This window comes from Stomoxys calcitrans, chromosome 1, assembly GCF_963082655.1.
Source record: "Stomoxys calcitrans chromosome 1, idStoCalc2.1, whole genome shotgun sequence".
Lineage (NCBI taxonomy): Eukaryota > Metazoa > Arthropoda > Insecta > Diptera > Muscidae > Stomoxys > Stomoxys calcitrans.
This window is the reverse complement of record NC_081552.1, coordinates 27403565-27417626: the sequence shown is the minus strand read 5'-3', so window position 1 is coordinate 27417626 and position 14062 is coordinate 27403565. Positions and strand designations below refer to the sequence as shown.

The 14062-nt window shown below is 36.6% G+C and overlaps 1 protein-coding gene across 5 annotated transcripts in view; it reads left to right on the top strand.

The window, feature by feature from the left end:
* The window catches only part of LOC106095300 (uncharacterized), a 483336-nt gene that overhangs the window by 156795 nt on the left and 312479 nt on the right, over window positions 1-14062 (top strand). For all 5 annotated transcript variants that reach the window (XM_059363445.1, XM_059363441.1, XM_059363428.1 and 2 more), the window contains one exon: window positions 9861-10610. In XM_059363445.1, coding sequence (XP_059219428.1) covers window positions 10517-10610 — 94 coding nt within the window. In that variant the 5' untranslated portion in view covers window positions 9861-10516. The remainder of the gene's footprint in view (window positions 1-9860; window positions 10611-14062) is intronic.

Genomic DNA, 14062 nt, shown 5'->3' with positions numbered 1-14062 from the left:
AAACACAAGTGCAAGATGAAATAGTGACAATGGGGAGTAGTAGCAAGGGAGGGAAAAGACCAGGATAGGACGAAGGATAATATAAAGTAAAATTTTTCAATTAAGAAAAACGTTTTTTTTTAGCAATAATTAAACGAAAGATTCTCCAAGCATAGAATTTTCTCATCCTTATGACATCCCAATAACAAGAATATGGCAAAAAATTTAGGGTCCAGTCGCATGTGACACAAAAAGTATGTACATGAATGAATGGCAGAGCCCCAAACCCAAGAACTGGCCAAGTGCACATATAGATCAGCGATGTCCAGATTAACCTACATTCCAAGACCAATCTTTGTCTGTAAAGATCTTCTCGCTTGACGTTCTTGGGTTGACACTATACCTTTCTTCTTAATGTTTGTAGAAGCCCGGACCTGCCTTTTCCTCCAGCTTTGAGCCATCCTTTAATCCAAGCCCGCACTACTGCAACCAGAGTCTCTCACTCCATCGCAATTATGGTTGAAAGTATCCGATCCGAAATCTTTTCCAATCCAGTCAGGCTTCCTATTGTACCTCGTTGGTACAATCTGCTTCTGTCTATAATCTATCATCCAATATAAAAGGGACAAAAGATGGCCTCCTGCAGTGTGCCCTGTGCCATTATTTTCTTTGTTTTTTTGTCGTTAAATCTAAAATGTATGTCCTACCTTATGTCTTTTCCAGTCTCTAAGACCGGTTCACCCTTTAATGGTCCAAAGATAGGATCAGTGTGTCGATCCTCAAATTGTTAAGAGCCACCTCTTGGCATCGAAGTCGGCTTTGTCGTTGCTCCTCCAGCCAACTATATCCTCCCGATAGACAATAATATCAAAATCTTGTAAACGAGTATGTCCCCATGGCAGTCCATTAAGTAGGCCTAGGTGCAAATGTCTAAAAAGAGTCCTCTCAGCGAAGTTATGTTGGAATGCCAGCATAACCTCGCGTTGCCAACAGATACGACTAAGGCTCACACGACTAACCTTTTCAAGGACCCTCTCAGGCGTCAAGTGCTCTCTTACCAGTCAACATTCAAACGTCACCACCAGCCGTACCACTGCCGGGTACAACAAATCTACGTTTTTACCCCGACCTATCTCTGTCTTGATTTAACACCCTATCTATAGATCGATCCGCCGATTTAAGATCTTAGGCCCATAAAAGCCACATTTATTATTCGATTTTGCTGAAATTGGGGACAGTAGGTTGTGTTAGGCCACTCGCCATACTTCCTCAATTTGTCACCGATCGGTTCAGATTTGGATATAGCTGTCATATATACCGATCTCTCGATTTAAGGTCTTGGGCCCACAAAAGGTTGTACGATTTTGCCAAAATTTGGGACAGTCAGTTGTGTTAGGCCCCTCGACATCCTTCTTCAATTTGACCCAGATCGGTCCAGAATTCGATGTAGCTGCCATATGGACCCATAAAAGGCGCATTTATTATTCGCTGTCGCTGAAATTTGGGACAGTGAGTTGTGTGAGGTCCTTCGACATCCTTCTTCAATTTGGCCAAGATAGGTCTAGATTTGGATATAGCTGTCATATAAACCGATCTCTAGATTTAAGGTCTTAAGCCCACAAAAGGCGCATTTATTGTCCAATTTTGCCGAAATTTGTGACAGTGAGTTGTTTTAGGCCTTTCATTATCCCTCTTTAATTAAGCTAAGATCGGTTCAGATTTGAATATAGCTGCAATATAGACCGAACTCCCGATTTAAGGTTTTGGGCCCATCAAAAGCGCATTTATTGGCCGATTTCGCCGAAATTTGGGATAGTGAGTTGTGTTTGACCACTCGACATCTTTCTGCAATTTAGCTTAGATCGCTCCAAATTTGGATACAGCTGCCATAAATACCGATCTCTCGTTTTAAGGTCTCGGGCCCACAAAAGGCATATTTATTGTCCGATTTCACCGAAATTTGAGACAGTGAGTTGTTAAAGGCCCTTCATTATCCCTCTTTAATTTGGCTAAGATCGGTTCAGATTTGGATATAGCTGCCATAGAGACCTATCTCTCGATTTAAGGTTTTGGGCCCATCAAAGGCGCATTTATTGTCCGATTTCGCCGAAATTTGGGATAGTGAGTTGTGTTTGACCACTCGACATCTTTCTGCAATTTAGCTCAGATCGCTCCAAATTTGGATACAGCTGCCATAAATACCGATCTCTCGTTTTAAGGTCTCGGGCCCACAAAAGGCATATTTATTGTCCGATTTCACCGAAATTTGAGACAGTGAGTTGTTAAAGGCCCTTCATTATCCCTCTTTAATTTGGCTAAGATCGGTTCAGATTTGGATATAGCTGGCATAGAGACCGATCTCTCGATTTAAGGTTTTAGGCCCATCAAAGGCACATTTATTGTCCGATTTCACCGAAATTTCTGACAGTGAGTTGTGTTAGGCTGTTTTGACATCTTTCTGCCGTCTGTCCCAGATCGGTTCAGACTTGGATATAGCTGCAAATAGACTGATCTCTCGTTTTAAGGTCTCGGGCCCACAAAAGGCGCATTTATTGTCCCATTACACCAAAATTTGGGGTTATACCCCTCGACATCTTTCTGTAATTTGGCCCAGGTCGGTTCAGATTTGGATATAGCTGCCATATAGACCCATCTCTCGATTTAAGGTGTAGGGCCCAGTAAAGGCGCATTTTTTTGTCCGATTTCACCGAAATAGTTGTGAGTTGAGTCAGTGAGTTATTTTAGGCCCTTCGACATACCTCATTTATTTGGCTTAGATCGGTTATGATTTGGATATAGCTGCCATATAGACTGATCTCTCGATTTAAGGTCGGTGTCCCTTATATGGCTCATTTTTAATCCGATTTCGTTGAAATTTGACACAGTGACTTATGTAAGGCTTTACGACATCCGGGGCGTATATGGTTGAGATCGGTTTATATTTGTATATAGCTACCAAAAAGACAAGTATTTTGTTTCTTACAATTGACAATGACTTGTATTTATTAGACCCATGTCGGTGCCGAAATTTGTCCAAATCGGACTATATTTCGATATAGCTGCTATGTGGGCATAAATTATGCATTTTTTTACCGGATTATGACGAAAGGTGGTTTACATATAAAGGGTGATTTTTTTGAGGTTAGGATTTTCATGCATTAGTATTTGACAGATCACGTGGGATTTCAGACATGGTGTCAAAGAGAAAGATGCTCAGTATGCTTTGACATTTCATCATGAATAGACTTACTAACGAGCAACGCTTGCAAATCATTGAATTTTATTACCAAAATCAGTGTTCGGTTCGAAATGTGTTCAAATTTTGACAAATTTTGTTCAGCGATGAGGCTCATTTCTGGTTGAATGGCTACGTAAATAAGCAAAATTGCCGCATTTGGAGTGAAGAGCAACCAGAAGCCGTTCAAGAACTGCCCATGCATCCCGAAAAATGCACTGCTTGGTGTGGTTTGTACGCTGGTGGAATCATTGGACCGTATTTTTTCAAAGATGCTGTTGGACGCAACGTTACGGTGAATGAACACATTTCGAACCGAACACTGATTTTGGTAATAAAATTCAATGATTTGCAAGCGTTGCTCGTTAGTAAGTCTATTCATGATGAAATGTCAAAGCATACTGAGCATCTTTCTCTTTGACACCATGTCTGAAATCCCACGTGATCTGTCAAATACTAATGCATGAAAATCCTAACCTCAAAAAAATCACCCTTTATATATCTTATGGGTATCCCAGTTCGGCTCGGCTTAATGTCTTTTTACTTTATTGTCCAAGGAACCAATGAATTTGGATGATCATAAAAATTCAATACCTCCCACTGCAGAAAAGGTAGCCTTTGAATACAGCACTAACTCCGTCTTCCTAGCATTTGTGCTCACTCTTGACTCTTTAACTTAGGATGTCCAAGAGGCCCATCCGGTACTTCGTCATAGACGAGAGAAGAAGAGAAGTAGTAAAAACGTTCTAAGTTGAGCCGGGCCGAATCTTATGTACCCCTAACCATGGCTCGCATGGTGGCACGTTTTTATACCGTTTTTATACCCTCCACCATAAGATGGGGGGTATACTAATTTCGTCATTCTGATTGTAACTACTCGAAATATTCGTCTTAGTCCCCATAAAGTATATATATTCTTGATCGTCGTGAAATTTTATGTCGATCTAGCCATGTCCGTCCGTCCGTCTGTCTGTCGAAAGCACGCTAACTTCCGAAGGAGTAAAGCTAGCCGCTTGAAATTTTGGACAAATACTTCTTATTAGTGTAGGTCGGTTGGTATTGTAAATGGGCCATATCGGTCCATGTTTTGATATAGCTGCCATATAAACCGATCTTGGGTCTTGACTTCTTGAGCCTCTAGAGTGCGCAATTCTAATCCAATTTGGATGAAGTTTTGCACGACGTGTTTTGTTATTATATTCAATAACTGTGCCAAGTATGGTTCAAATCGGTTCATAACCTGATATAGCTGCCATATAAACCGATCTGGGGTCTTGACTTCTTGAGCCTCTAGAGTGCGCAATTCTTATCCGATTGGAATGAAATTCAGCACGACGTGTTTTGTTACGATATCCAACAACTGTGCCAAGTATGGTTCAAATCGGTCTATAACCTGATATAGCTGCCATACAAACCGATCTGGGGTCTTGACTTCTTGAGCCTCTAGAGTGCGCAATTCTTATCCGATTGGAATGAAATTCAGCACGACGTGTTTTGTTACGATATCCAACAACTGTGCCAAGTATGGTTCAAATCGGTCTATAACCTTATATAGCTGTCATATAAATCGATCTTGGGTCTTGACTTCTTGAGCCTCTAGAGGTCGCAATTCTTCTCCAATTTGAATGAATTTTGGCACGTAGTATTTTGTTATGATATCCAACAACTGTGCCAAATATGGTTCCAATCGGTTCATAACCTGTGATATAGCTGTCATATAAACAGATCTGGGGACTCGACTTCTTGAACTTCTAGAGAGCGCAATTTCTATCCGATTTGGCTGAAATTTCCTGATATAGCTGTCATATTAACCGATCTGGGATCTTGACTTCTGGAGCCTCTAGAGGTCGCAATTATTATCCGATTTGCCTGAAATTTTGTACGACGGATTCTCTCATGACCATTAACATACGTGTTTATTATGGTCTGAATCGGTCTATAGGCCGATACAGCTCCCTTATAAATCGATCTCTCTATTTTACTTCTTGAGCCCACAAAGGGCGCAATTCTTATTCGAATTGGCTGACATTTTACACAGGTCTCCAACATATAATTTAATTGTGGTCCAAACCGGACCATATCTTGATATCGCTCTAATAGCAGAGCAAATCTTTTCTTATATCCTTTTTTTTTTGCCTAAGAAGAGATGCCGGGAAAAGAACTCGACAAATGCGATCCATGGTGGAGGGTATATAAGATTCGGCCCGGCCGAACTTAGCACGTTTTTACTTGTTATACTTTTGCTGGTTTGACAGAAGTTTGGTTTGTAGAATAAAATTATGCTCTGCAACTTAATTTATTTTGTATAAATTTTTAGCAGAATCCATGATGGTGGGTTCCCAAGATTCGGCCCGAACGAACTTAGCACACTCTTACTTGTTATTTGTTCGTTTTGTTTCTCTTACGAGCCGAGATTAATGATCGGAGATTCGAATGTCTGTTATTCGAACCTGGGCCCACGAATCAGCAGCAAGAGCAGTTGCCGTTGTCTAGCGATCGAAGCCATTAATACAACTTCCAAAAGATATTCGCAAAGACAACCACACGTTGAAAGATTAGATTCGGCCTGTAAATAGTGTGTTGGCAATTAGTGCAAAATTTGCCTCTGACTTTATGATCAAATGTCATCGCCAATGGGTCAGTTCCTGCAACCAATAGCCACCACAATCTCATGGCAGTCGGTTGTACGTACCGGATTGACCCAATGAAATCCTTTATCGACAAGGGTTGCCGCCTCAGTGTACAATACAATGCGACAACAAAAACAACAACCACATAAAAAAAAAAATTAGGTATCTTTATCAATGTCACAGTAACAGAAGAATTTTTGCACTTTTCGGTTTAAAAAAAAATGTGGGGTGCCCTACGGATACAAAATTTGTTTTCTAAGAACTATTTTACAAAAACTATTTTGATTTGTCACACACTCATATAAATACAAGCCACCTAAGCCTCCTATGGCAAACACGAATTAGTAATTCCTTGTGTTTTTAAGAAGTAAGTCACCTAAAGTGATATCTGAGCCATATCTTAAACATTTTCTAGGAATCCTTATGTTGAAATTTATGTTTTAGCATGAATTTATTTAGAACTAGAAGTTAATGTGGTGTGAATATGTATTTGTTTTCGTTTTTACTCTATGCTTGAGAACATTCCCCTTTTTATACCCATCACCGAAGGATGAGGGTATATTCGTTTTGTCATTCCGTTTGCAACACATCGAAATATCCATTTCCGACCCTATAAAGTATATATATTCGTGATCAGCGTAAACATCTAAGAAGATCTAGACATGTCCGTCCGTCTGTCCGTCTGTCTGTTGAAATCACGCTACAGTCTTCAAAAATAGAGATATTGAGCTGAAACTTGGCACAGATTCTTTTTTGTTGTCATAAAGCAGGTTAAGTTCGAAGATGGACTATATTTTGATATAGCCCCCATATAGGCCGATCGGCCGATTTAAGGTCTTAGGCCCATAAAAGCCACATTTATTATCCGATTTTGCTGAAATTTGGCACAGTGAGTTGTGTTAGGCCCTTCGACATTCTTCTTTAATTTGGCACAGATCGGTCCAGATTTGGATATAGCTGCCATATAGACCGATCTCTCGTTTTAAAGTCTAGCGCCCATAAAAGGTGCATTTATTGTCCGATTTTGCCAAAATTTGGGACAGTGAGTTAAGTTAAGCCCCTTGAAATCTTTCTTCAATTTGGCCCAGATCGGTCGAGATTTTCATATAGCTGCCACATAGACCGATCTCTCGATTTAAGGTTTTGGGCCCATAAAAAGCGCATTTAATGTCCAAAGTCGCCGAAATTTGGGACAGTGTGTTGCGTAAGGCCCTTGGATTTCCTTCTCCAATTTAGCCCAGATCGGTCAAGATTTGGATATAGCTGCCATATAGACCGATTTCTCGATTTAAGGTCTTGGTCCCATAAAGGGCGCATTTAAAATCCGATTTCACTGAAATTTGACGTAGTGACTTAGGCTTTTCGACATCCGTATCGTATATGGTTCAGATCGGTTTATTTTTGGATATACATATGTAGCTACTTAAAAGACCAATATATTGTTATACACAATTGAACAATGACTTTTACTTATAAGTATTTGGTCCAAATCGGAACATATTTCGATACAGTTGCTTAGGTATGCATTTTTCACCAGATTTTGACGAAAGTTGGTTTTCATGTATACCCGAGGTGGTGGGTATCCAAAGTTCGGCCAGGCCGAACATAAAGCCTTTTTACTTGTTTTTTTTTATTGTTATTATTATTACATTTTTCATTGTTGTTTTATTTTTATGTCATATGATATTGTGTGTGTGTGTGTGTGTTTTGTTTAATGTTTAAGACCTTTTTGTTCCTGCTCAACCTAGAAACCAAGATTTGTTCATACTTGAAATTTATGAGTTCTGGGTAAATATTTGAAATACTTGGCAAACACCAACAGCCGAATGAGACTCTGCATGAAGAAAACAAAAATGTATAAAACAACTGTTAATTTTATTTTATATATATATATATTTTTTTTTTTTTTTTATGAGAAGGCCCACCATAAGCTCAGTTTTAAGATTCACAAAAAGTCAGCAGGGCAAAAACGACAACAACATTTTAGCAAACAAAAGTTATTTAATTTCTGCTTTTTAGCAACGTAAATACTGAAACAAGCAAGAACATATGCATGCCCTGACATAACAAGTTCTTTCAAGACATTTGGGTTTTGGGTTAAGCTAAGGGAAGATTTAGGTTTAGCTAACACAAACCAAATGTATTCAAGTCCTAAACAGTTTGCTGTAATATAAAAATATTCTTTAAGAAGGCGAAACCTTTGGAACAGAAGAAGACAGGCGCCTTCTAGTTCCTATCGTTGAATCGTATTGATTGATTGATGTATTGCCTTAAAAAGGCGACCAAACTTGTTAATGTTCACATCCTCGAAGAAATGAAAACCTAATAAGTAACAAGTTAAAGCGTGCTAAGTTCGGTCGGGCTGAATCTTATATACCCTCCACCATGGATCACATTTGTCTCGATATCTCTTTTTAGGCAAACAGAGGATAAAAGAAAAGAATAGCTATGCTATTGGAGCTATATCAATATGGTTCGTTTCGGACCATAATTTAACTGAATGTTAGAAAACATAGTAGAAGTCATGAAATAAGGTCCTAATGAAATATAGCCCCAAACGAAAAGTGAAAAAAGACCCCGAAACTTGTATATGTAAAACAAAAACAACAATAATTGGGACTTTATTTCGTTAGTTGGACTCTATTAAATTTTAGAAATTAGGGCATAATTTCATATGAAATAGGACCCCAAATCTGGAAATGAAACGAAGCCCCAAACATCATTTTTGGGCCTTTATTTCGTTTTACAAACATCTATATAAAGGGTGATTTTTTTGAGGTTAGGATTTTCATGCATTAGTATTTGACAGATCACGTGGGATTTCAGACATGGTGTCAAAGAGAAAGATGCTCAGTATGCTTTGACATTTCATCATGAATAGACTTACTAACGAGCAACGCTTGCAAATCATTGAATTTTATTACCAAAATCAGTGTTCGGTTCGAAATGTGTTCATTCACCGTAACGTTGCGTCCCACAGCATCTTTGAAAAAATACGGTCCAATGATTCCACCAGCGTACAAACCACACCAAACAGTGCATTTTTCGGGATGCATGGGCAGTTCTTGAACGGCTTCTGTTTGCTCTTCACTCCAAATGCGGCAATTTTGCTTATTTACGTAGCCATTCAACCAGAAATGAGCCTCATCGCTGATCAAAATTTGTCAAAATTTGAACACATTTCGAACCGAACACTGATTTTGGTAATAAAATTCAATGATTTGCAAGCGTTGCTCGTTAGTAAGTCTATTCATGATGAAATGTCAAAGCATACTGAGCATCTTTCTCTTTGACACCATATCTGAAATCCCACGTGATCTGTCAAATACTAATGCATGAAAATCCTAACCTCAAAAAAATCACCCTTTACCTAAGAAGAGTTGCCGGGAAATAAATTCGACAAATGCGATCCATGGTGGAGGGTATATAAAATTCGGCCCGGCCGAACTTAGCACGCTTTTACTTGTTTTGTATTCATGGCTTACATCGCGTATTAGTAACCACTTTCCATGTAAACTATACATATTATTTGCTTATTTACCCAATGTGAATGCTCTATAAGAAAGAATTTCAAGACCTTGTTCTCATGAAGTAATGTCAGACATTTTAAAATATCATCAGCTTGTAATGAAAAACTCCCTCCCAAAGACAATGGATAATCAATGAACTTTCACTTGTATTTCCTCCCAACATATACCCACTTTCCTCTGCCACAAATACACATAGTTTCAACAGACCATAATATTGACCGAACATATTTAAGCTGAAAAAAAAAAAAAATCAATTATCAATAAAATCATTTTTGCCATAATTGTTTATCATATTTATCAATTTACCATGGCAATCAATTTAATTTGAGGCAATTAAATTAAATTTAGTTTTTGTTCTACTCAAAAACGCAAACAAGCCAGCCAACCAAAGCAAAGCGAGCAATTTATAAATTCCAACAGTCAATATCAAATAAATTCCATCCATTCATATATACACTCATGCCCCCTTTATGTTTTGTTTTGCAGGCTTCTGGACTCATCATCATCAAATGTAAAAGGCCAGGAAAGTACCCAAAGTGAAACAAGCAGCAACAGCAGTAAATAAAAGTAAAGTGGTTGAAAAAGAATTCCATTTTCATTTCTCGAAAATTTACGACAAGAACTTAGATCGAATCAAACCACAATAAATTCCCATACAAAAAAAAACAAAAAAAAAAAAAAAAAATAAAAAATTCATCAACCAATTAATTGTTTTAAATTAAAACGCTCCAAAAGCATACCAAAACAAACAAATCACTTATGATAGAAATCACATAAAATAAATTAAAAAAAAAATAAGTAAAAAATATATAAATTTTTAAAATAATTTTGGCTCCCTATGAGCATTAAAGAGCAAAAATCACCCAACAAGGTCATTTTAATAAAAACTCATCACTAAGCTAACACAAATTTAAATTTGTGTCTTTAAACTAAGAAATTTGCTCTTTAAACTTTCTCATAAGTAAAAAAATAAAAATATTGATTTTGTTTTTATTTATCTGGCCAGCGGAACAAATCTATAGCAGCAAATAAGGTTTCAGTTTAAGTGAAGTGAATTGTGTGGCTTAATATTTGTGCAAATAGAAAAAACGATTGTGAAGTTGGCCCTAAAGGAAACCACATACAAAAAAATCAACTTCAAAATGCCGTCGTCGTCCAAAGTTCAAAGCAAATTCTTGGTTCAAATTGTGTTGCTGACATTGTCGCTGGCAGGTGGCACAGTTTTAGTTAGTGCAGGTAAGTTATTAAATATTTTCTCACTTAAGTGAATAAATTGTGCAAACGTTTAGGTAAAAAAGAAAGAATTTTGGTAAAATCGAATCTCAACTATTATGTTCCAGGCAAACTTAATTAAAAAATTTAAGAAGAGAGAAGTTATAGAAAAATTTTGCCTCTGCGAAAAAACTTCAAAGGAAACTTTGTCTGAGCGACAAATTTTCTAAAGAAACTTTGTCTCAGCGACAAATTTTCTAAAGAAACTTTGTCTCAGCGACAAATTTTCTAAAGAAACTTTGTCTCAGCGACAAATTTTCTAAAGAAACTTTGTCTCAGCGACAAATTTTCTAAAGAAACTTTGTCTCAGCGACAAATTTTCTAAAGAAACTTTGTCTCAGCGACAAATTTTCTAAAGAAACTTTGTCTCAGCGACAAATTTTCTAAAGAAACTTTGTCTCAGCGACAAATTTTCTAAAGAAACTTTGTCTCAGCGACAAATTTTCTAAAGAAACTTTGTCTCAGCGACAAATTTTCTAAAGAAACTTTGTCTCAGCGACAAATTTTCTAAAGAAACTTTGTCTCAGCGACAAATTTTCTAAAGAAACTTTGTCTCAGCGACAAATTTTCTAAAGAAACTTTGTCTCAGCGACAAATTTTCTAAAGAAACTTTGTCTCAGCGACAAATTTTCTAAAGAAACTTTGTCTCAGCGACAAATTTTCTAAAGAAACTTTGTCTCAGCGACAAATTTTCTAAAGAAACTTTGTCTCAGCGACAAATTTTCTAAAGAAACTTTGTCTCAGCGACAAATTTTCTAAAGAAACTTTGTCTCAGCGACAAATTTTCTAAAGAAACTTTGTCTCAGCGACAAATTTTCTAAAGAAACTTTGTCTCAGCGACAAATTTTCTAAAGAAACTTTGTCTCAGCGACAAATTTTCTAAAGAAACTTTGTCTCAGCGACAAATTTTCTAAAGAAACTTTGTCTCATCGACAAATTTTCTGAAGAAACTTTGTCCCAGCGACAAAATTTTCTAAAGAAACTTTGTCTCAGCGACAAAATTTTCTAAAGAAACTTTGTCTCAGCGACAAATTTTCTAAAGAAACTTTGTCTCAGCGACAAATTTTCTAAAGAAACTTTGTCTCAGCGACAAATTTTCTAAAGAAACTTTGTCTCAGCGACAAATTTTCTAAAGAAACTTTGTCTCAGCGACAAATTTTCTAAAGAAACTTTGTCTCAGCGACAAATTTTCTAAAGAAACTTTGTCTCAGCGACAAATTTTCTAAAGAAACTTTGTCTCAGCGACAAATTTTCTAAAGAAACTTTGTCTCAGCGACAAATTTTCTAAGGAAACTTTGTCTCAGCGACAAATTTTCTAAAGAAACTTTGTCTCAGCGACAAATTTTCTAAAGAAACTTTGTCTCAGCGACAAATTTTCTAAAGAAACTTTGTCTCAGCGACAAATTTTCTAAAGAAACTTTGTCTCAGCGACAAATTTTCTAAAGAAACTTTGTCTCAGCGACAAATTTTCTAAAGAAACTTTGTCTCAGCGACAAATTTTCTAAGGAAACTTTGTCTCAGCGACAAATTTTCTAAAGAAACTTTGTCTCATCGACAAATTTTCTGAAGAAACTTTGTCCCAGCGACAAAATTTTCTAAAGAAACTTTGTCTCAGCGACAAATTTTCTAAAGAAACTTTGTCTCAGCGACAAATTTTCTAAAGAAACTTTGTCTCAGCGACAAATTTTCTAAAGAAACTTTGTCTCAGCGACAAATTTTCTAAAGAAACTTTGTCTCAGCGACAAATTTTCTAAAGAAACTTTGTCTCAGCGACAAATTTTCTAAAGAAACTTTGTCTCAGCGACAAATTTTCTAAAGAAACTTTGTCTCAGCGACAAATTTTCTAAAGAAACTTTGTCTCAGCGACAAATTTTCTAAAGAAACTTTGTCTCAGCGACAAATTTTCTAAAGAAACTTTGTCTCAGCGACAAATTTTCTAAAGAAACTTTGTCGCCGAGACAAATTTTCTAAAGAAACTTTGTCTCAGCGACAAATTTTCTAAAGAAACTTTGTCGCCGAGACAAATTTTCTAAAGAAACTTTGTCTCAGCGACAAATTTTCTAAAGAAACTTTGTCTCAGCGACAAATTTTCTAAGGAAACTTTGTCTCAGCGACAAATTTTCTAAAGAAACTTTGTCTCAGCGACAAATTTTCTAAAGAAACTTTGTCGGCGAGACAAATTTTCTAAAGAAACTTTGTCTCAGCGACAAATTTTCTAAAGAAACTTTGTCTCAGCGACAAATTTTCTAAAGAAACTTTGTCTCAGCGACAAATTTTCTAAAGAAACTTTGTCTCAGCGACAAATTTTCTAAAGAAACTTTGTCTCAGCGACAAATTTTCTAAAGAAACTTTGTCTCAGCGACAAATTTTCTAAAGAAACTTTGTCTCAGCGACAAATTTTCTAAAGAAACTTTGTCTCAGCGACAAATTTTCTAAAGAAACTTTGTCTCAGCGACAAATTTTCTAAAAAAACTTTGTCTCAGCGACAAATTTTCTAAAGAAACTTTGTCTCAGCGACAAATTTTTTAAAGAAACTTTGTTTCAGCGACAAATTTTCGAAAGAAACTTTGTCTCAGCGACAAATTTTCTAAAGAAACTTTGTCTCAGCGACAAATTTTCCAAAGAAACTGTGTCTCAGCGACAAATTTTCTAAAGAAACTGTGTCTCAGCGACAAATTTTCTAAAGAAACTGTGTCTCAGCGACAAATTTTCTAAAGAAACTTTGTCTCAGCGACAAATTTTCTAAAGAAACTTTGTCTCAGCGACAAATTTTCTAAAGAAACTTTGTCTCAGCGACAAATTTTCTAAAGAAACTTTGTCTCATCGACAAATTTTCTGAAGAAGCTTTGTCTCAGCGACAAATTTTCTAAAGAAACTGTGTCTCAGCGATAAATTTTCTAAAGAAACTTTGTCTCAGCGACAAAATTTCTAAAGAAACTTTGTCTCAGCGACAAATTTTCTAAAGAAACTTTGTCTTAGCGACAAATTTTCTAAAGAAACTTTGTCTCAGCGACAAATTTTCTAAAGAAACTTTGTCTCAGCGACAAATTTTCTAAAGAAACTTTGTCTCAGCGACAAATTTTCTAAAGAAACTTTGTCTCAGCGACAAATTTTCTAAAGAAACTTTGTCTCAGCGACAAATTTTCTAAAGAAACTTTGTCTCAGCGACAAATTTTCTAAAGAAACTTTGTCTCAGCGACAAATTTTCTAAAGAAACTTTGTCTCAGCGACAAATTTTCTAAAGAAACTTTGTCTCAGCGACAAATTTTCTAAAGAAACTTTGTCTCAGCGACAAATTTTCTAAAGAAACTTTGTCTCAGCGACAAATTTTCTAAAGAAACTTTGTCTCAGCGACAAATTTTCTAAAGAAACTTTGTCTCAGCGACAAATTTTCTAAAGAAACTTTGTCTCAGCGA